The sequence below is a fragment of the Fistularia commersonii genome, chromosome 3 (assembly GCF_037954325.1).
Source record: "Fistularia commersonii isolate RoL2024-O1a breed Wild chromosome 3, RoL_Fcom_v1.0, whole genome shotgun sequence".
Lineage (NCBI taxonomy): Eukaryota > Metazoa > Chordata > Actinopteri > Syngnathiformes > Fistulariidae > Fistularia > Fistularia commersonii.
Window position 1 is genome coordinate 9,917,449 of NC_141286.1, and position 19,871 is coordinate 9,937,319.

Sequence of the window (19,871 nt, forward strand, 5' to 3'; positions counted from 1 at the left end):
CGTTGGTGTCGTTGTGTACGTTTCCATGGTAACCCTGCGTTTCCCCACACGGAACGGATATTCGCCTTTTGTTTCTGGTCGGACCGTTTTAGCGGTGGCACAACACTGCGGTTCAACATGGCGTCCTGCTACCTGCTGAACCGCGCCGCCGTGACATTCGGGATTCACTGTCGGCGTGCTTGCAAGGACGTTTCGGTCTCGCAGGTCCGGGAGAAGAAGCGATGGATGAAGGCTCAGATGTTCCTCACGGCGAAGAAGCTGAAGCTGGAAGGACCCCCGCCGCCGAAGCCGCGGTGAGGCTAACGACTGCTAGCCGCAGCTCAAGGCCGTGGCTAGTCTGGGTTGACTTTAAGACGTCAAGCAGCTATTAAGTATTATTTGGTACGCATAAATCATTGAAGACGTCCTCGGGAAGACAAAAATGCAGCTAAATGCTAATGTAATGTTAGCAAGATGAAGCACGGGGTAGCTAGCTGTGTTCTCAAGTTTGTAATAAGGTCACAGTAGCCTAGAATTGTCATGCAATGATCGATTCATTGTATGTTGTTGCAATCTGGAAAAGGGATGTTTGTCAAATCATTTAAGTCTGATCGACACCTCAGAAATTTAGATAAAACAAGCGACACGTCACCCCCAGAATAAGCAGCAAACTATCCGCCTCAAAACATAAATGTTTGAGACACTCCTGTACGAGCAGATCATTGCAAGCATGTTTTATGCATATCACGGTCTCTTAATATATAGTCATATTTCCATATTGCCCCCCCTCAGGTCCCAGAAGCCAAACTGGGATTACCATGCAGAGGTGCAAGCGTTCAGCACTCGCCTTCATGAGAAATTCTCCCTGGACGTGCTGAAGACGGCATTGGTTAATCCCTGCTACCTGCAGGCGGAGCGGGAGAGGAGGCAGAGTCTTGGCGTGGACGCTGGCGTTACGGCTCTTGCTTTGGAAGACAATGTTCAGCTAAGTGCGAAGGGAACGGCGTTCACTCAAAGCTTCTTGACTGATTGGTGCCGGGCCAGTTTCCCTAGTCTACCAGCGGAGGGGGTGGAGAGCATCGTGGGGCACCTAACCAGCTTGGCAATCGTGACCCATGTGGCGAGGAATATCGGCATTGAGGATCTAACCATGAGTGCGGAATTCCCCGTCCCGGACGGCGTGCTTCACTCCACGTTCATGGCAGTAGTGAGTGCTCTCCATGAGAGCAGTGGAGCAGAGCAGATGGGTTTTTTCCTCAGGGTAAGACGTCAGCTCCACACCGGGGAACCCGGTTATTTTGTTATTAACCACAAACCCAAGTTTGAGTGTCACACCTCTGTCTCCTCTCAGGACTTCCTGGTCTCGCAGTTAATTGGAAAAGACCTCTTTGACATGTGGATGGTGGTCAATCCCATGGGGCAACTGGTTGAAGAACTCACCAAGAGGAACGCTCCTCTTCCAGAACCCCGCCTCATCCAGTCAGCTGGGGCCAGCACTGTTCTCCCGCTCTATTTTGTGGGTTTATACAGGTATGTGTACCATGGAGAAGCCCCTTGTCTTCCTTTCATGTTATTTCCCTTGTGTAATTATTCTCCATGTCTCTGTAACTCTGTAGCAACAAAAAGCTCCTTGCGCAAGGACCCGGGGAAACTCTCTTCGCTGCCGAGGAGGAGGCGGCTCGCGTAGCGCTGCGGAAACTCTACGGCTACACAGAGAACCGACAACCGTTTGACTTCACCCCGAAACAGGAGCAACAGCGCCCATTACTGCAATCTGCCAGCTGCTCCTCTTGAAAGAACACATCCTATCACCGAGATTCAAAAAATAGACTTGACTGGATCGGCTCTGTCACCCTGTGTCTTCTTCACGTTCATACAAGTGTAATAATAATATCGTCAGGCACAGGGTTCAGAGATTCACTTTTGAAGTGGACATGTGATGTTTGAGCAGTCTGGAACCCAAAGCCAGCTACATTCGGATGCCCAGTGTAAAGAACACCAGTAAGCCTGCAGTGACTACGTTGTTTTTTTCCCTGTTAATAACCTGGCATAATGTATGAATAAATGTTTGTACATAATGTTTTTATTCAAGTGTATCAGCTGAGATTTAAACGTTAATATACCTAGAAAGAAGAAAAGTCAGTGCTGTACTGTAAAGTGGCAGGACTTGAGAGAAATAAGTTTTGCTGCCTGGGTCTCAAGTCAACCACTAGAGGGCAGCACTGCTTTACACCATCTCATCTGTTATGAAGGATATCAGCCTGCATTGAGATATCATAAATTCATTAGCCTTTTATTTCTTTCAGGTAAGAGGTGGGAAAATACGTAATATCCTGTGTTACCAATTTTCTAAAAAACCTATAAAGTAACCATTTGGGTTTACTCTTGTCACCTGGACTTAGAGGGGTGCTGTGCTGTGATCTGATGAGGGGAGAAATCAATAGCACCCCTAAAAGAAAAAAAATGTTCCCCTCTTGAGCTCGTGCAGGGATGTGAAGCTTCTGGAGTTTCACAGGAAAGCAACTCAACGCGAGCATTTGAGTGAAGTTCCTGAATCCCAGCAGCTCTGGGTGCTACAGGCCAACAGCAGCCAAGGTTAACTGCCCGAGGCTCAGTAGATGTGAAAATGAGCAACGGGCTTCTGGTCCCAGGATTCAGTTGGGCCACCTGGAAACCCCCCGTGGTCCCTCTCCCTTTTGTGTATACAGTAGGGATCTGTTCGGACTTGAGTGCATGTGAGGTCCCACCAGCGGCTGAACACCAACAATGCAAACAGTGACGGTGTCGCAGCAGCCCTGACGTACAGTGTTCCTGCACTGGCTCGGTTCCCCGTCTCCATATGCACAGAAGTCCCGCTGACAACAAAAGCCACGCCATGCGTCAGGATGCTTTTGTCTTTCATCCCCCTCCCACCTAGCTCAATAACATGGTCCAGAGAGGCTGACCCCTGACCTCTGGCAAGCAGCCCAACAAAGCAGGCAGACACTCCACCCTCTAATTGGACCATTGTAGGGGGAGAACTTCTAAGAGAACTCAACAGGAAAAAAAGGAGTCAGCCATTTAAAAGAAAAAGGGCAAACAAGGCTGGACTTGGACGTATTGGCTTTTATAAGGGTGGAAAGGAATGTAACAAATTGGTCCAGGACGGGGCAAAAACAGGGCGCTTTTGAAATAAATATGTGGGATTTTTTCTGTCACACTGTCTCTCTTGTTGTAATGTAACCAGAGATGCAACAGTTGGATTTAAAGAGACTAAAACAGGTGATATTTCAATCAGTCTGTTGAGAGTGAGACAAGAAGAAGAGAGTCGCACAACCACGCAGCCACAAATCATCTCCGTCCACCTGACAAAGGAAGGAAGCGAGACAGTAATGTCAACAATTCAGCGGTGATTAATCAATTTTTGGGAGGCTCACCACACTGCATGTGCAGTAATCAGCCCTTTATCACTTTAGCATGGTGAACCCTTTATGTCTAGAGTCATAACTAGTCTTTTCTTCAACTTTTTGTGCATCTAGATTTGTTCTAATACCTCCCCAGGCCAGCAAATAGCTCCAGAACACATTGCAGAGGGCAAGGACAGTTATAGGAGGAAGCTGGAGAGCAAACTCCAGCAGAACAACATGAGGGAGGTGTGGAGTGGGTTGAAAACCATTACTGGCCATGGAAAACAAGGAAGCCAGATGATGGTTGGAGACATGCACGTGGCCAATGAATTAAACCTGTTTTTCAACAGGTTTGATGAAGAAGCCTCTGCCCACCCTCCCCCCAGCTCCGCTCAGGACTTTCCTCCCCCTGTGCCCTCACCCCTCACCTCTAAGACTTTTCCCCCTCTTCTATGCTGTTGTGTGCTGGGGCAGCAGGCTCAAGACAGCTGACACCAACAGACTCAATAAGCTCATCAGGAGAGCTGGATCCGTCCTGGGAGTGGAGCTGGAGTCTGTTGTGCAGGTTTCAGAGAGGAGGATGATGAGGAAGCTCCTCAGCATCAAGGACAACATCCATCACCCCCTGCATGCCACGTTGATGTCCTGTTGGAGCTCTTTCAGTCGTAGACTGATACCACCAAAGAGCTCCACTGAACGCCACAGGAGGTCTTTCCTACCTGAGGCTATCAGACTTTTTAATTCCTCTTCCCTCAGCCGCAGGGAATCTTCAATCTTTGTAGTTACTGCTAACAGCTAAGACAATTTATATTTCATTATATTTCTTATTCTTCCTCCTTTCCACTATTGTCTATTACTGTTATGTTTTTACTTGAAACTCTGGCACAACAATTTTCTTCGGGATTAATAAAGTTGTTCTCATCTCATCTCATCTCAACAGGTGCAACTATGTTAAATATTTCCGCCACTGTGTGTTTCATACAGATTACTACTCACAATTGCATTATCATTTGGCGAGCCGTGAAAGGTAATTTTGAAAACAGAAATAAATAAAAACATATCTGCGGTTGTGTATGCCACAGGAGTGACCCATCTTTCATTGGCGCAGATTACGTAGTTCAGGGGTTATAAGAATAAGAATAAGAATAAGAATAAGAATAAGAATAAGAATAAGAACACCTTTATTTATCTCAAAGGAAATTGTTGTGCCAGAGTTTCAAGTAGAATATAACAATAATAAATAATAGTAGGAAACTGTATAAACAGTAAAAAAAAGGGGAGGGGGAGAATAAGAAATACAAATAAAACTATAAAGTGTCAAAGTCAAGGCTATAAAGTGCTTTAAGGTCTTAAGTGCAAAGATTCGAAGATTCCCTGCAGCTGAAGGAAGAGGAATTAAAAAGTCTTTTTTGTGTCAGGAGCTGTCTTTTGGGGAAAATAACTTTAATTTATGTTAAAATCGAATGATGCACAGAGTTTTTTTTTTCATATTTCATCAGTGTTTAATGTTGTGAGAAATGTTTCCTTTCTCACGACATTAAGCCTTATCCAATCTAGATTTGCACGCCCCTGCAAACAGGTGCCATTTAAGAGTAACAGAAGAATTGAGCGTCACGTTATTCCCGTCCACCTGGACAGGTGTCGCTCTTCAGTAGGGGGGGGGGGGGAGGAAGGGAGGAGGAACCTCAGGTGACCGAAACCAAAGTGAACCCCTCCCCGGCCCCCGGACGAGGAGGGGTCGGAGGACTGGACCGGCCCACCTCCTCTCGGCGGCGCGGCTGCAGGTCCCAGTCCCCGCGCAGACCACGCACAGGTGTGCACACATGGACGCCCAGAACCGCGTACCCCGCACCCCATTTACGTGATTTCACGCTGTCACCTCGGAGGGAGAAGCTGACTTGTTCAAGTCCGTCCGTTCACCCCCGACATGAGCCGCATTGGCGGATGGAGCTTTGCGCCCAAGCGAGCGGACCCCGGCCAGGACTTCTACATCGACTACGGAGAGGAGGAAGAGGAGGAGGAGGAGGAGGGGGAGGAGGAGGAAGAAGGGGAGGAAATTACGGATTACCGGGACCCCGGTGAACTACTGGCTGCACTGAAACAAAAGGAGGAAGAGGTTATTTTGGCGGCCCAGCTGGGAAACGCGTTGCTCTTGGAGAACCGACAGCTCAAGGAGCAGAGGGACAAACTCCATGAGGAGTACAAGGACAAGGTGGAGGTAAGAGTCCGAGAACACGCACGTCATCCGTGGTTTGGTTGCATGTATGTGTGTGTTTCTGTGTGTTGGATGGATCCTGTGAAAAAAAAAAACAAACAAACAAAAAAAAAACAAATGTATCCATCCTTAACTTTTGATGGTGCGTTCACTGGTTGAAAGAAAATGGGGAAAAAAAAGGGGGACACTTTCCCCAGAGAGGGGACCTTAAATTGTTTCATGTTTGCAGCGCCTCGCTTTTGACACAAAGATTATAATTTCTATTTGAATTATGGATGTGTTTTTGAAGTCCAGTAATCAGGTAAAATGGGGAGGGGGTCAGTTTCTCGCTGTGGGACTGTGGAACGGCAGAGAAATCCAGGAAAACCTTGAAAAGAGAACTGTAACCGCAATTGTTGTGAGTCCAGAAGTGGGCGTGATGACAGATTCAAGATCCCGCTTCGCATTCTTCCCTCCAGACTCCTTCCTCTCATCATCTTCAGCTTTATGTTCCTTTCCTGGATGAAAACCTCGTTCATAATCGCGTCCAATCCCAGATAGAACGCGGTTCCTGTGTCTGCAGTAACGCTGGACATTTTCCTTAAACTCTGGCTGGGAGGGGGGATTTTTGTTATTGACAACTGCTTTAAAAGCAAAGAAAAACAACCTATTGTCAAACAGGGTGCACTAAAACTATTTCCATTTCGGGATATTGCAGAAATCTGACACCTTTACCGGACGCTGTGATTTCTCCGGGAAAACAGAAACTCTGACAAATTAGCCGTGTCCCGTTCTCGGATCGCGTTGCGATTTGTCGGTCAATGCATGTTATTGTTGAGAAACATCGGGGGAGGGCAGTACGCCGTCGTCCCTCTGACCCGACCCCTGACCCCCAGCCAACCCCCTTCTCTCCCCCGCCTCCCGTGCAGGAGCTGCAGCAGGGGAAGCACGAGCTGCGGCTGAAGCTGGACGGCTGCCAGTCGCAGTGGGAGAGTCAGGTGGGCGACCTGGAGAGGGATGCACGGGAGCTGAGCGCCCAGGTGGAGCGGCTCACCCGCGCCCTCGGCCAGGCCGAGCGGGACAAGACCCGGACCCGGCGGGAGGACGGCGAGCGCACGCAGCGGCTGCGGGAGCAGCTCAACACCGTGAGTCCCACGCGGCTGGATGACCGTAATTATGTAACCCGAGCAGCGGAGGTGATCTATAAAACCCAGGTGTAACCGAACCCAGTGAGTTCCTCGGGCCTGAAACCAGATCCAAGGGGCCGGGCCGGCATCTCGGGCCCGGAGTCCTCTGGGCAAAGGATCTGTGCCCGATGGAAAAAAGATGTAAACAGGAAGGGGAGTGAAAGTTAATGAGTTTTTAAGATCGGAGGACGGAGACAGGAAAAGAAAAAATACTTCAGCTCCACATATTTTTGTTATGTATTTTGAATATAAACTCTTTATGTAAATGTCCTGTATATCAAAGTATCAACACAAAATCAAAAATCCCTTATATGCTAATTGACACGAATGGTAAATAATTACATTTTGTACACACAAACACACAGCAGATTGTTGCTCGACATTAACCTGTGTATCCATGCAATACAGTTGTGAATATCAATTATAAAATAAAATACATTGCTCTGTTACCCAGCTCCAGACACATCTTGTAGATTTTAATTCATAACATAATGATATTACTTTTTCCAACTTGCATGCTGCTTATATAATAGCGTGACATAACGGTGCCTGTCACCGGATGTGCCTTGTGATCTGGGAGGAAAGTCGAAGCGGTGTCGCCATCTCTTATCAGCAAGTTGGCTGCAAGTACGTTTCCAGGCTTGAAAGAAAGAAAGAAAGAAAAAAAAAAAAAAAAGAGTAGGGATTGTTTTCCTGAGTTTTAATCTGTGACTGTGCTCAGGACCCGTGAATTGGGAGTAAAGTACCTTCATGCTGAGTAAAGTACCTTCACGCTATCCGCCGTTTTGCTTCTGGTCTCATGAGGTTAACGATAAATCAAAATAACGCCGCGCACCCTCCCATGAGTCAAGGTCCACCGAATAAGGAACCAGGAATGTCTTGGCTTCAGGAAAAGGTCAATTTAGATCACAGGTTCCTGCCAGCTTTTGGGCTATCCAGAGGGCGGGAATGTTTCACTTGGCGTCGGATGTGGGTTACGCTGGGGTCGGAGAATAAACCAGGGGAGACCAAAAGTTGATGGCTGACGTCTCCTCTCCAGAACCGGTGACGGGGTGTTTACCGCTGTCTGCGGCGGTGAGTCCGTACACTGGCCTTATTTGTGTGTTTGCACAGACGCTTCCTGAAGCGGGGGGGGGGGGTGTTTGATTGTGCGTTTGCGAGATGCAAACATCTCAGATTTTGGGGGAAGTTACTTGAAACGCTACCCCGGGCTGTGTGCGTAACCCAAGCGGGGCTGGAATCTGGGGGAGGACACCAAAAAAAAAACAGGAGGATAAAAGGGATTCACCGTGGCAACGATGCTAGCGTCAACCCCTGAAAGCTCAGCCATTTGACGTGTGCCACCTGGTCACATGGCGCGGCGGCGACCGTTTCAACAACAGATGATGCGCGGGGAAATTAGCATTTAAATACGAGGCAGCGTTATTGAGTGACGCCACGCGGCGAAGGTCAGAGTCCTTTTCATTCCTGCAACCAGGCGTGAGAAAGCTCCTTATTGTGCTCAGACTCGTGTCCTTCATCTATCACCATTTCATTGGCGTGCTTTTTTTTCCCGCCGAGGAGGCTGATTTGGAGGAACCAGGAGGTCAAAACTGTCCGTGAGGAGATGTTTCTGAGGTGAACCTGGTGGGAGTTTCGGTATTGGGAAAGAAATGCCTGCCTGTACATGGGAAAAAAGATAAGATTTGATTTCCAGGAAAATGAGCTGACTCGGCTAAAAGCAAGTCAGTGACACATTACAGAGGGAACATTTTGTTATTTTTAGGCTGGGGTAGCTCAGGCATAAAAAAACAAAGGTAAACTGTTAAAGTTATCTTTCCTACCGAAACCAGCAATCACAGTTATTGAGCTGATAGTTTTGTTGTTGTCGTCGTCCTCTAGTTTCACTTTCTTTCATACCAATGTTACAAACCCTCTCTTCTCTCTATCACCTACCCAAACCGCTCAACCAGCCAGTTAGCTTAGCATTTAACGCAACTTATCCACTATCCAGTAGCTAAAATCAGTGAAAGTTTTGGGCCGAAAATTTTTGAATCACATGGATCTTAAGGTAAAGCCAAATTTTTCATCTCATTGTGGTGTTTCATCGTGCAGGTTGTTATCACGAGTCGCGTCTAATATTTAGTGGACCTGGACCGTAAAAGGTTTAAAGACACGGGGAAAAGAATTTCACTTTTTCAAATCCCCTTTGACCGTTGTACAACCACCCTCAGTGGTTTCACAGGTGGTTGTCTCGACAGCTGTGACAAATCCTTTTCTGGATTACCGTTAGTATAAAAAGTGGAGGGGGAGGGGGCTGTCGGGAAGCAGCCCCTTTTCCCCAAGGACCTCGGCTCGCGCTGCCAGCGCCGTGGACAAAAGGAAAATAAAAGACAATATACCATGAGGGGAGATAAAAATCTTTCATTTGCTCCTGGGATGCTGCGCCTCATACCCAAACATCCCATCGTCCCGAGGGAAGGTCTTTCTTTTCTCCGTGTTCCCCGAGGAAGGCGGGCGGGGGGGGGGGGGACGGGTTGCTGCTCGGCACCGTCAGCTGCCAGATACCTCCGCGCTCGGACTTTGATGGCCCCGGGGTTCGGAGGGGCCGCGCGAGGGGGATATCATGGCGGTCTTTGTGCAGCTGACAAATGGAGCGTCCTCTTTCCTCTCCCGTTTGGGCCGATTCTCAGTGGGTCGCTGCCTCCATTGTGGTCGGGGCCGAGCCGCCGATAATTACGACTCGTAGACGCGGGCTTCTCTTTCCTCATTTGGTGTCTGCATGCTATGTTTTGTGTTTGCCCATCGGGGCCTGATTCGGTCTGGTCAGGTGCGCACGCACACACACGCTCGCACAGAAATGCCTGACCTCGCGCCCATCTTCACTTCCTCCCCACACACAAGCTTCACCCTCTCGGTGTCCAAGCTTTGAGCCTCATTGCTTCATTGTTGTCTGTTGTCACATGATTATGTCACTTCAAGTCCAAGAAGCCATGGGCTCCATCTGCAGCAGGCCAGGCCTTTCATCGCCCATTATACCCCAGTGATGGGACCTGACAGAGGCCCTCTGAACAGCTGAGTAAGGGGTTTGAAGCGTCCCAGACTGGACGGGATGGATTGGCTGTTCTCTGTTCGGGGGTTCTGAAAGTCCCTGAGTGGTTCACGTTTTCAAACCACCGCGGTTTGTTCTCAAGAGAATCGGAGAATGTGATAAACAGGACGACGATGATGAAGACCCGTCAGCCGTTGCAAAGCAGATGGTCTCTTTGGCTCCGAGTTTAGCTTGTTTGCAGCTATGAATGGGTTTAGAAGATTAGTTTTAGAGCTTCAAGGATAAGCGAGATTCCTGTGGTCGACTGGGTTCTTTTTATGCTCTCCATCATCTTCCTGCAGTCCATAAACAGTCAGCGGGTTCATTGAACATTGGGAACGTGTGTGACTCCTGTGATTGACAGGTGACCCATCCAGGTTAAAGCCCGCCCCCTCCTTATATAAAGAATAATTAAATTTCGACTGAAGTCCAATATTTCGACCAATATTAGATGCAACAATAGTATCTCACAATGAAATCAGATGAAGATTGCTGTCGTATAAAAAAGAAATCAACTACTTTATCATGATTCCACTCATCTTAGTCCTTTTTCCTCACGCGCAAAAAAAATAGGGTGTTTGTAATCGTGCACGTGTGGGTTCACAGGCCATGGAGGTGGAGAGGGCCATGTCTGTGGAGCTTCAGGCCCTGAAACAGGAGCTGCAGCAGAAAGGGAGCCACAACAGGGCGCAGGAAGAAGAGCTGCTCAGCGCCATGAGGGAGCAGGTAACATCCACCGACAATCCTGATCCTGATCCGTGGAGTTTACAGCGAGTAAAGTATCTTTTATTTGCATGTTGTACCACGAGACCCCCTGGGAAGGTTCTTTGCTGATTCTCCAGGAACTGAAGATTTGCTCCAGGAGTGCAGATGATGAATGCTCTTCTATGAAATATAGAGAGCTCACATACTTACTACATTTTCTCAACAGATGACTGGCAGACCAATTTTTAAAAACTGATCATTTCAAGATTGATAGATTGTTTGATTGATTATGTCCTGCAGGGGCCTTTAGACACATTTCCGCCATGTTTAAAGTATACTTTTTTAACAAAAGTCCAGATCTGCCAGAAACAACTACAGCAACTTGCGGTTTGTAAAAAGAGTTTGTCACCTTTGTGAGAGTCAAACAGCAGTGATGTGTGTTTGCTCAGGTGCTGCGACTCACGCAGAAGGAGCAGGTGTTGGAGGAGCGTTTGGAGAGCGTGTGTCAGGAGAACGCAGAATTGAGGGCCAACCTGGCCTCCTTGAACTCTCGCCTGGCTGTGCATGACCAACTCAACCAGCAGCACAGCCAGCAGGTACACATGCACTCCTTTTCACTTTTCTATTGATATTACAAATATATACAGAGCAGTTACTGCTCACAAAATGTGACAGTGCCAATCACAAAATTATTTCTGCTTGCTGGCAGGTCTTTTTTTGATGGTACGGTCAAAAGCGTCACGCTTTCACAATGACCTTATTTCTGGGAGGGGAACTTTCACTCACATTTCAGGATTCCTCTCATGTTTGGCTGGAATCTTCCCTTTCAGGGTTTTAGTATCACTGAGTTTGCATTTTACATAAATGGGAAGTTTATAAAAATGTACCTCCGGGTTCAATCTAACATCCCCTTTTCTCTCTCCGTGATATTTGTGGTCTCAGCTCGCGGACGCGTGGCAGGAGGTGGAGGTGGTCCGGGGCCGCTCACAGCAGCTGCAGGCCCAGGTGGAGGAGCTCCAGGAGGAAGTGTCCCTGCAAGAGGCCAAGAGCCTGGGCGAAAACTCCCTGCTCTCTGAGTTGGACGTGGCAGACATGGGGGTCACCAAAGAGGAGGTACCATAGCAGGGACATTTTAAACAAAAAATCTGTGGGTGAAATAATAAATTAATAAAAAAAAAAAAAACAGCGGTCACTGCTGCTACAAATGATGCAGTTCTCCGTGACAGTGTGACACAGGAACATGCTGCCATGACAGAGAAGGTGTGAAACAGGGTGAAAAAAGTTGCTAGGGAACGGCAGGACAAGTATTGTGGGAAACAGAACTACAAATTAAAGAGGGAAAAAAAAACAACCCCTATTCGTCCCTCGGTTGTTGTTGTCGCTGCCGCCTCAGGAAAAACGATGCTACCGAACGTGTGAGCTATTCAGCGCACTTCCTGTTTGCTGCAGACGCATTGTTAGAAAGCTTCCTTGTTCCAGAGCATCAAGAATGTATGTCACATTAAAAAAAAAAAAAAAGAAGGGGGGGATTTCTGCTACCATCCCAGAATAATCAGGCGTCCTTCATGGGTAAAATGCGGCCATTCATTTCAGTCAAGGAAGTTTAAACAGAGATGTCATCGCACTGAGAACATGCCAACATAGACTAAAAATAAACCAAGCACCACCGTCCACCAGCTGTGGTTTGAAAATCACCAGTAGAAGTTTTGCCCCAAAGTGAAGGTGACCAAAAATCCCTGCGGCCTCTCTTCTGCTATTCTTCTAAGGTGAGCCAGGAGATGGGCTCCATCCTTCAGCTGCTGCTTCCCCTGACCAGGGACCCGAGCAGCGTTGCAGAGAGGTCGGGCATCACGGACCGTGCAGAGGACCTGCAGGTCCTGCTGCACCAGCTGAAGAGGGTGGCCCAGACCCTAGCCCACAAGTCCGGCCCTCGGGTGAGCCCATTTCAGTTGCCGGAGCCAGGAGTGTGTCCCCTTGTCACCATATAGGAGGCTACGGGCCACATATTTGCAGAAAACTGCCCCGGCATTAAATATCAATATTGTGATACTAAATCTGAGTTCTAAATCGGAATGATTAATTCATTTGAATAAAGGTTTTTAAACTATTTGTGAGTGTTGGGTCAAACACCGTCAGAAAATATAATAAGGATGATTTAAAGCCCATTCTTGAATTTGAAATGAGTCGCAGATTTGATGTATTCCACTAAAAAAGGCTAATGTCTTAAAAAATCTGTACTCTTAATCTGCACAGATAATGGATCAATGCAGAAACAGGACCAGCCATTGAAAGCAAAATGTCTTAACTCAACCGTGAAGCTGATGAACTTTCTCATCTGAGAATGAGTTTCACTCAATATGCATCCACCACCCTTTCCTCCTCCACAGCCACATGCAAAAAAACACTAGAAAAAGAACTCAAGAGTTTTTTTTTTTTTTGTTCTAACGGCAGACACCCGATCTTTGTCTGCGTCACAGGAGCTGAACCCAGCTTTTGTGGACCCGGCGGGCGATCAGTGTGGGAAACCGAGCACGTCGCTGGAGCTGAGAGATCAGGTAACAGCGAAGGAGGAGGCACCCGTGACCATCGGTGGTGAGACGGGTCATCCGTGCCGCTTCCGACCCCTTTCATAATTTGTATTAGAAAACATGGCCGCTCAAGGCGCCAATGATTCACTTCTGCCGCCAGAACGTCGAGTTGCGACAGGAGAACACCGAGATGCGGTTGCAGCTTCAGGGCGCTCGGGAGCAGGCCGCAGCCGCCCAGCAGGCCATCAGGGACCGCGACGAAGCCATCGCCAAGTTAGTCCTCCTTGCTGTTTCCAATGCACGGAACTCAAGAGGTCTTTCCTTAACACGCTGCTGCTCTGCAGGAAAAATTTGATGGAGGCCGAGCTGATCCGCTGTAAAAACGACATGATGTGTCTGAACAACCAGTTACTGGAAGCCATCCAGCGGAAACTGGAGCTTTCGCAGGAGCTGGAGGCCTGGCAGGTGAGCCTCTCTGTCCACCACGCTTTGCCTCTAACCAACCTGAACGTGTCCACCGGCGAAGCAATACGTGACATCGCCGATGCAGCGCGGCTTCAAGCAGCTCATAGGACGAGTGCCGAGTGTCTTCGGTTTCACAGGAACAGCTCGACCGCTGTCACCCTGTTCTGAGATTAATGGAGTGAAACTCTGAGCTTTGCGTTTGCCGCCGTAATCAGCAAACCCGGGAGAGCAGGCGCCGTCTCAACGTCCTCTGCCCTATCGTCGCCCCACTCACATTTTATTGATCCGCCATTGTTCCCGGTGAGGTTGTTATTTAATGTCTGTGTTGAGTGGGTTTCAATGGGGATTAGTAAAACCTCTGGGCTGAATGGACGCAAACAACATCCAGACCAGAGGACTATAATGCTCCAAAAAACAGACGCTTTTATAGCGAATAATTAGATGATAAGGATTAGCTAACCATTAGCCAGGATTATTTATTAATCTACAACGCTCTGTCCCCTCAGGACGACATCCAGATCATCATCAACCAGCAGCTTAGGTCCCAGCAGCAGTCAGAGGTCCCGCAGCGGAAGCCTGCCAACAACAGTGTGTCGTTCTTTCGCCGACCCAGCAAGGCCGCGGCCAACTGGACACGCCAGACCACGCCCCCCTGGAGCCCGGAGGCCAATCAGGACAAACCAGTGTCCCCCTGGAGGGAGTGGCTGAGGCGGGGCAAGGGAGCCCAGTATGGCAAATAAGCAAATTAAGTGACTGAGAACTTCCTGTCGGCCGCTGAGGACTTAAGAGGAGGGCGGGGTTTGCAGGCAATGGAGCTACCTGAACGTTCACGGACCCTCCGCCTGACGTCATCCCTTATCCACTGGCACTTCTGAACAATTCCCCCTGTGAGGTGGGGTACCCCCTTTCCCAAAAAAAAAAGCATGCCAACCTGCTATGCAGGCATTTTTGCACATGTGCAGAAGGTCCGCTTGTAAATACCGTGCCTTATTACGTTACATTAGTGTCCTGTGAGAATTTTCATGGGGAACGTGACTGACGTGTTGCCGGTGTTGACATCACATGTAGCCACGATGATCACATTGATGCAACGTTACATGCCGGTTGTAAGACGTAAACTTTTTTCTTTCAATTGTCAAACCAGTTTTGTTCAGAATAAAATTTGTAAAAAAAAAAAAAAAAAAAAAAGAAAGTTTTGCATGACGTATCGTGAGAGAAACCTGATTTTATCATTTGTTAGATTGATAATATGTGTATGATATATACACACATATATATATATATATATATATATATATACATATATACGTATATACGTGTGTATATATATATATATATGTGTGTGTGTGTGTGTCTATATACACACACACACACACACACACACACACACGTATATGTATATGTATATGTATATATAAAAAGAGACATGTTTTTGTTTGTAGATTCGCACAGGGAGATGTTATGTTTCACAGTAGACGTCAACGTTCTCGGTTTATTTATGTGTTCTTCAGCTCTTTTTCGTCGCCGGTGATGGGAAAAGAACTCCTGGGACTGTGATCCGAATCTAACAGATTTAAGTGTCCTGGATTAATATGAAACAGAAATTAAAAAAGAAAAAAAAAAGACTCATTTCATTCTACATTTATTGCTCTTTCGCAGGCATGTTTAAAGTACAGCAGGTACTCCCAGGAGTACTTCTACCGTGTTTCTGTATCCCAGAGGATGATTTGGGTTCAATGGTTTTGCACTCACTAGTGACTTTGCACACAAATTGTGATTCAGGGGTTAAATTTGAAACATGATTGATATTAAAAAAAAATACAGTTGTATCAACAGTTACTTTTTGTTCTTTCTCCTTTTCTCTTCGGGGTTTGCAAGAGTGAATCAACCTTCTCCTTTCAACCCTTTTCTCTGTATCCTCCTCTCTCTCTCTACGTTCATAAATCTTTTCTTTGGTCTTCCTCTAGACCTCCTGCCTGGCAGCTCCAATTCCAAAATCCGTCTACCAATATATTCTCTATCTCACCTCTGTATATGACCCAACCATCTCAGTCTGGCTTCTCTGACCTTCTCTCCAAAACATCTTACATGTGCTGTTCCTCTGATAGACTCATTCCTGATCCTATCCATCCTGCTCATTTCCAAAGTTGTATAAAAATAATAGCTGATCATTTTAAAGTCTATGACATCACAAGATCTTGACTCTGCATTAGTAACTGTAAATGAGGATATCTGTACACACACTTTATGTGTATGCATGAATTTGCACATGAATTATCTACTATGTATGTGTATACATATATACAGTATTGTAGATAGTAATTGTGAAAGGCATGCAAAAGTTAACAGGTGTTTTGGGTGAATTTCAGTGTTCTTGCTTGCGCACACACACGCACGTCTGTAAACTTTCCTTTCGTCACAAATGGCGTCATAGTCTCAGCAAAACTGCTTGGTAACGAACCAGGCCGCTACCGCCATCTAACTGCACAAAATGTGTACTGACACACAGGCCTCATTTATAATTGAGTTAAATGACACTTTATTGACCCAGCAGGTCTGAAATACACATATGCACCGACACAACTTATAAACAAGCATTAACGGAGAGCTGCCCCTTAAAGGTGCCAGGCAGAACCATGGAGGGTTGGTGCCTTGCTAGAGGGCATGTGAGAAGTGAGCAGGCACCTCTCCAGCCACCCTCTGGTCCCCATGCAAAGATTTGACATCATTATTATTCCTTTGTGTATTAGAAGATTTATTCATTTATCATCCACTTTCCAGAGTTCTGTTGGGTGCTGGAGCAAATCCCCGAATTTAACAGCTCACACATATGGACAATGTAGATTAGATTCCTCAATGAGCCCTCTCAGACGGAGTACCCGGGGAACCCAGGCGTGAGAACACGGGAGACACAACCCAGACAGGAACCGGGTTCAGAAGACATTGAAACTCCACACAGGAGGGCACGGGGGAGAACATGAAGAATACATGCAGGGGGAACCAAATGCAAACACCTGACTGTTAAGGGATCCTGATGGGTAGGAACTTGGAGGAGCAGGAACTCCAACCATCCTGTGCACATAGTGTCTACAGACCACCTATTTCCAATTCAACAGCCGTTTCTATCCCCAATAGTGGTGAACTTATACATGGAGGAGGTTGAGAGCAAGGCCAAAGGAGGTATGTAGATGACACATGGGTCAAGATCAAGAAGAATGAGGTAGATGAGTTCATCACTCACCTTTAACATGATCTAATGAAACCACCAGATGCAGGAACATAGAACAGGAGGAAGGTACCAAGCGAAAGACCACTTACCTTTTAAGGTGTGTGTGTGTGTGTGTTATCATCCCATATCCTTGAATTCATGTTCACAAAACACACAGCTGACGGAATGTCTTTATTAGAGTTTCAATGCAAAATAGAATAAAAATGAAAAGGCAGAGAACCAACAATCATAGTGGACGTGTTTCAGGACTTTTAAAGTACCTTTAAGACAACAAATCCATTACGTTACCAACAAAACTGTTGTTGTTGTTGTTGTTACGGTTGTTGATGTTGTTGCAGTTGTTGTTGTTGTTCCAATGGTGTTTCACTGCATTCATACTCTCTTATCTGCCTGGCCTGGGAGGGTCAGAAGCAGAAAATAAAAAAGGAACAAGGACTTTACAAAAAAAGGAGCTTGTTCCCGCATCTTACCAATAAAAATTAAAAAATAAAAACTCTCATACTGTGAGAAAATGGAAGATTCTATGTAAACAACTTTCCTGCTTCTGTTGGTCCGTTCATTTGTTTACATGACAGAATGATGCAAGACAAACAACATGTGATGGGATGAATGGACGAATGTAATGACATCCTTACAGGTCAAAGCTAGGTTGATGGGCAGTGCGAGTGCACACACACACACACACACACACACACACACACACACACACACACACACACACACACAAACCTATACTCTCTGGCTATCACGCTTCTCTTGGTGAGGAGAACACAATGCAAGCTCTAGTGTCCTCTTGTCTGAAAAATAAATAAGACCATAGAAACCCCTGGCACCCAGAAGAGGGCGATGAGGAGCCGTTCCAGTGCAAGTGGCTCTTCCAGGTGACTGCAGGTAAAACACAGATTGTTCCACGACACTACTTTGTTTTGAACATTAAAACAGGCAGAGTGATTACAGAGTGGTGAAGTGCCAGGCCTGTTTTTTTTTTTTGATTGAAAACAAAAATAAGACACAGGTTTATTTCTAACATCACTCAACGACGAGCTAAATGTGTGAAAATGTAAATACTGCGGGAGCGATGCTGCTCCTGTGTTATTTCAGTAGCTTCATTGAGGGACATCCAGAGATAGAGGCGATGGGGATGGTTAGGTGCGATTGGACTATGTTTTAAGACAACGTAAGAAGTCTCCAGGCGATCTGTCTACATGCTTTAGACCAATCGGTATGTCCTTTGTGAAAACCAACGATATGGGAGTGAGGAGCATCTCTGAGCAAGTCTATCGCGCTTCTTTTCCCGCAATGCAGTGCAGTGAATGCACGAACTGGCGCCGACCGCAGGGGGGGGAAGAATTTCCCGGTCAAGCGGAATGATTGCAGTCTCGTTTCTAAATGTACAGGTTAAGTGGTAAACTCGAGGGTTGGATTTCACGCGTGGCGCCGGGGCTCCCCTCTGGTCCGGTTCACACCCAGCCGCCGATGTTCTCGGGGGGTCGGGTCGGCCTGGTCGGAGCAGCAGCGGGCCCGTGGCGTCGCTGGGGTGTCGAGAGAATGAGGATGACCATCTGCTTTTCAACGAGACAGACGGGGGGGGGGATTGTTTGATGTAAAATATGAATAAACAAAAGCAAAAAGCCTTTATCATTGCAACATTATGATATTGCAAGTATGAGACTTGATTTTGATTTACACTACGTCTTCCCTTGCATCATCTTCTATATGAAAACTTTCAAACAATTTTTTTGTTTGTTTTCCTGAGTTAAACATTATATTTTTGTTCTCCAGTTCCCTGTACACTATTTGCAATTTAAGAATTTTTTGATTCTGATTTTGCAATTCATTTGCTTTTTTTTTTACCTTCAAATACATTTCTATGTATATGTTAAATTTCCTTTTTTAATGCCTTAACCTGGACTTGGTGCATGGAACTCACCTTGCTTGCAGCAGCTGTTATTGAACATCCCTATAGAGCTGAAAATTAAAAGCGCAGAGAGATTAAAATGGAAGGGAAATATGTACAGAGACTTGAGAGCCATCTGCAAACATTGGCGGATTAAATTTAAGTTAAAAATAAGCGCAGTCACACACACACACACACACACACACACACACACACAGGGTCCAATCCATACAAGCAAAATGACCAGGGTGCAGTTAATCCCTAAAACATGGCGTGTGAACCCAGCTCCTGTCAGTACCCGCCACCAAAGCACACCTTCCTTCCCATTCATAAAAACTCATGGCGGCACTCCCTGGAGGCAGGTTCCTGCAGGCGGTTCCTGCTGCAGTGCCATCGTCCCGTCCTTCAGTAGAACTCACAACTGCTGTGGTGATTGGATAACTCTCACACACACATAAACAAACACACACTCCTACTGTAGCTCAAGATGAAGCTAGTTTGAGAATCCAGAGAATAAATGCAATAAAAGACAAATCACAGAGCAGAGGTTACTAATGCTGCACAAGTGAGGTCTTTTTTTTTTAAATTTCCGATTCAAAGGTTAAGCTAAAGTGCATCCAGGTGATGATGCTCGAGGGACGACGTCACCTGCTCAGCATTAGTATCCCTGATGCCAAACCCCCCCACCCTCAACCAAGGATTAGTCCATCCCCCCACCATGATTGGTAGCCCCAACTCACACTAAGCGGGTCTTGGCTGAAAGCTGCCACGCTGTTCCGCATCTCATTCTCACTGCCACGCAACGGTATCAGTGACACATTACCGTGACGCATACTCGGCAAGACGCGTTTCACTCGTGACGGCTGCAGTCCGCCCTCGGGCCACACATTGCCGTCATACTTTGGAGGAAAAAAGAAAAGAGTGGGCAACACTTGCATTAAAACACTGGAAAAATAAAATATATGGACATTATGGTCCTCTATATGTGTGTGTGTGTGTGTGTGTGTAAGAGAGAGGGATCACACCTGTATACTCAGAAAAGTTGCGTACCACTCCCTCATTTCCGGGTGACTGTCACAGCAGACGTACAACCTGCATAAACAAACACCATTACTTACTTGTGAATAGATTATGGTGTGCGTGTGTGTGTGTGTGTGTGTGTGTGTGTGTGTGTGTGTGTGTGTGTGTGTGTGTGTGTGTGTGTGTGTGTGTGACACACAGGTGTGTACTG

The 19,871-nt window shown here is 46.7% G+C and overlaps 3 protein-coding genes across 9 annotated transcripts in view; 2 read left to right on the top strand and 1 right to left on the bottom strand.

The window, feature by feature from the left end:
* The first annotated feature begins 103 nt into the window (after positions 1–103).
* mrpl44 (mitochondrial ribosomal protein L44) lies at positions 104–2,053 on the top strand. Its single transcript, XM_086143578.1, has 4 exons — positions 104–293; positions 772–1,240; positions 1,331–1,509; positions 1,596–2,053. Exons 1-4 carry the CDS (start codon positions 118–120, stop codon positions 1,771–1,773), a joined length of 1,002 nt encoding a protein of 333 aa, XP_085999704.1. The 5' UTR covers positions 104–117; the 3' UTR covers positions 1,774–2,053.
* A 3,122-nt stretch (positions 2,054–5,175) lies between these two features.
* Positions 5,176–15,139, top strand: LOC147235457 (BICD family-like cargo adapter 1). The gene is made up of 10 exons (XM_086143579.1): positions 5,176–5,583; positions 6,489–6,704; positions 10,423–10,542; positions 10,971–11,117; positions 11,464–11,634; positions 12,288–12,455; positions 12,999–13,076; positions 13,210–13,322; positions 13,394–13,514; positions 14,021–15,139. Exons 1-10 carry the CDS (start codon positions 5,293–5,295, stop codon positions 14,252–14,254), a joined length of 1,659 nt encoding a protein of 552 aa, XP_085999705.1. The 5' UTR covers positions 5,176–5,292; the 3' UTR covers positions 14,255–15,139.
* Positions 15,140–16,904: 1,765 nt separating this feature from the next.
* arap1 (ArfGAP with RhoGAP domain, ankyrin repeat and PH domain 1) overlaps positions 16,905–19,871 on the bottom strand; it is a 31,724-nt gene continuing 28,757 nt past the window's right edge. For 5 of the 7 annotated variants that reach the window (XM_086143583.1, XM_086143580.1, XM_086143581.1 and 2 more), the window contains 4 exons: positions 19,666–19,732; positions 19,381–19,539; positions 18,674–18,711; positions 16,905–18,305 (listed from right to left, as the gene is read on the bottom strand). In XM_086143583.1, the coding sequence (XP_085999709.1) occupies positions 18,691–18,711; positions 19,381–19,539; positions 19,666–19,732 (247 nt within the window). In that variant the 3' untranslated portion in view covers positions 16,905–18,305; positions 18,674–18,690. Of the gene's footprint in view, positions 18,309–18,673; positions 18,712–19,380; positions 19,540–19,665; positions 19,733–19,871 lie in introns of all 7 variants that reach the window. The other 2 variants (XM_086143584.1, XM_086143582.1) reach the window with 2 other exon arrangements.

Coding starts and splice junctions, on each gene's coding strand:
- LOC147235457 (XM_086143579.1), top strand. CDS start 5,293: ATGAGCCGCATTGGCGGATGGAGCTTTGCGCCCAAGCGAGCGGACCCC. Junction 5,584..6,488: donor AGTACAAGGACAAGGTGGAG/GTAAGAGTCCGA, acceptor CCTCCCGTGCAG/GAGCTGCAGCAGGGGAAGCA. Junction 11,635..12,287: donor TGGGGGTCACCAAAGAGGAG/GTACCATAGCAG, acceptor TATTCTTCTAAG/GTGAGCCAGGAGATGGGCTC.
- mrpl44 (XM_086143578.1), top strand. CDS start 118: ATGGCGTCCTGCTACCTGCTGAACCGCGCCGCCGTGACATTCGGGATT. Junction 294..771: donor CCCCCGCCGCCGAAGCCGCG/GTGAGGCTAACG, acceptor GCCCCCCCTCAG/GTCCCAGAAGCCAAACTGGG. Junction 1,510..1,595: donor TATTTTGTGGGTTTATACAG/GTATGTGTACCA, acceptor GTAACTCTGTAG/CAACAAAAAGCTCCTTGCGC.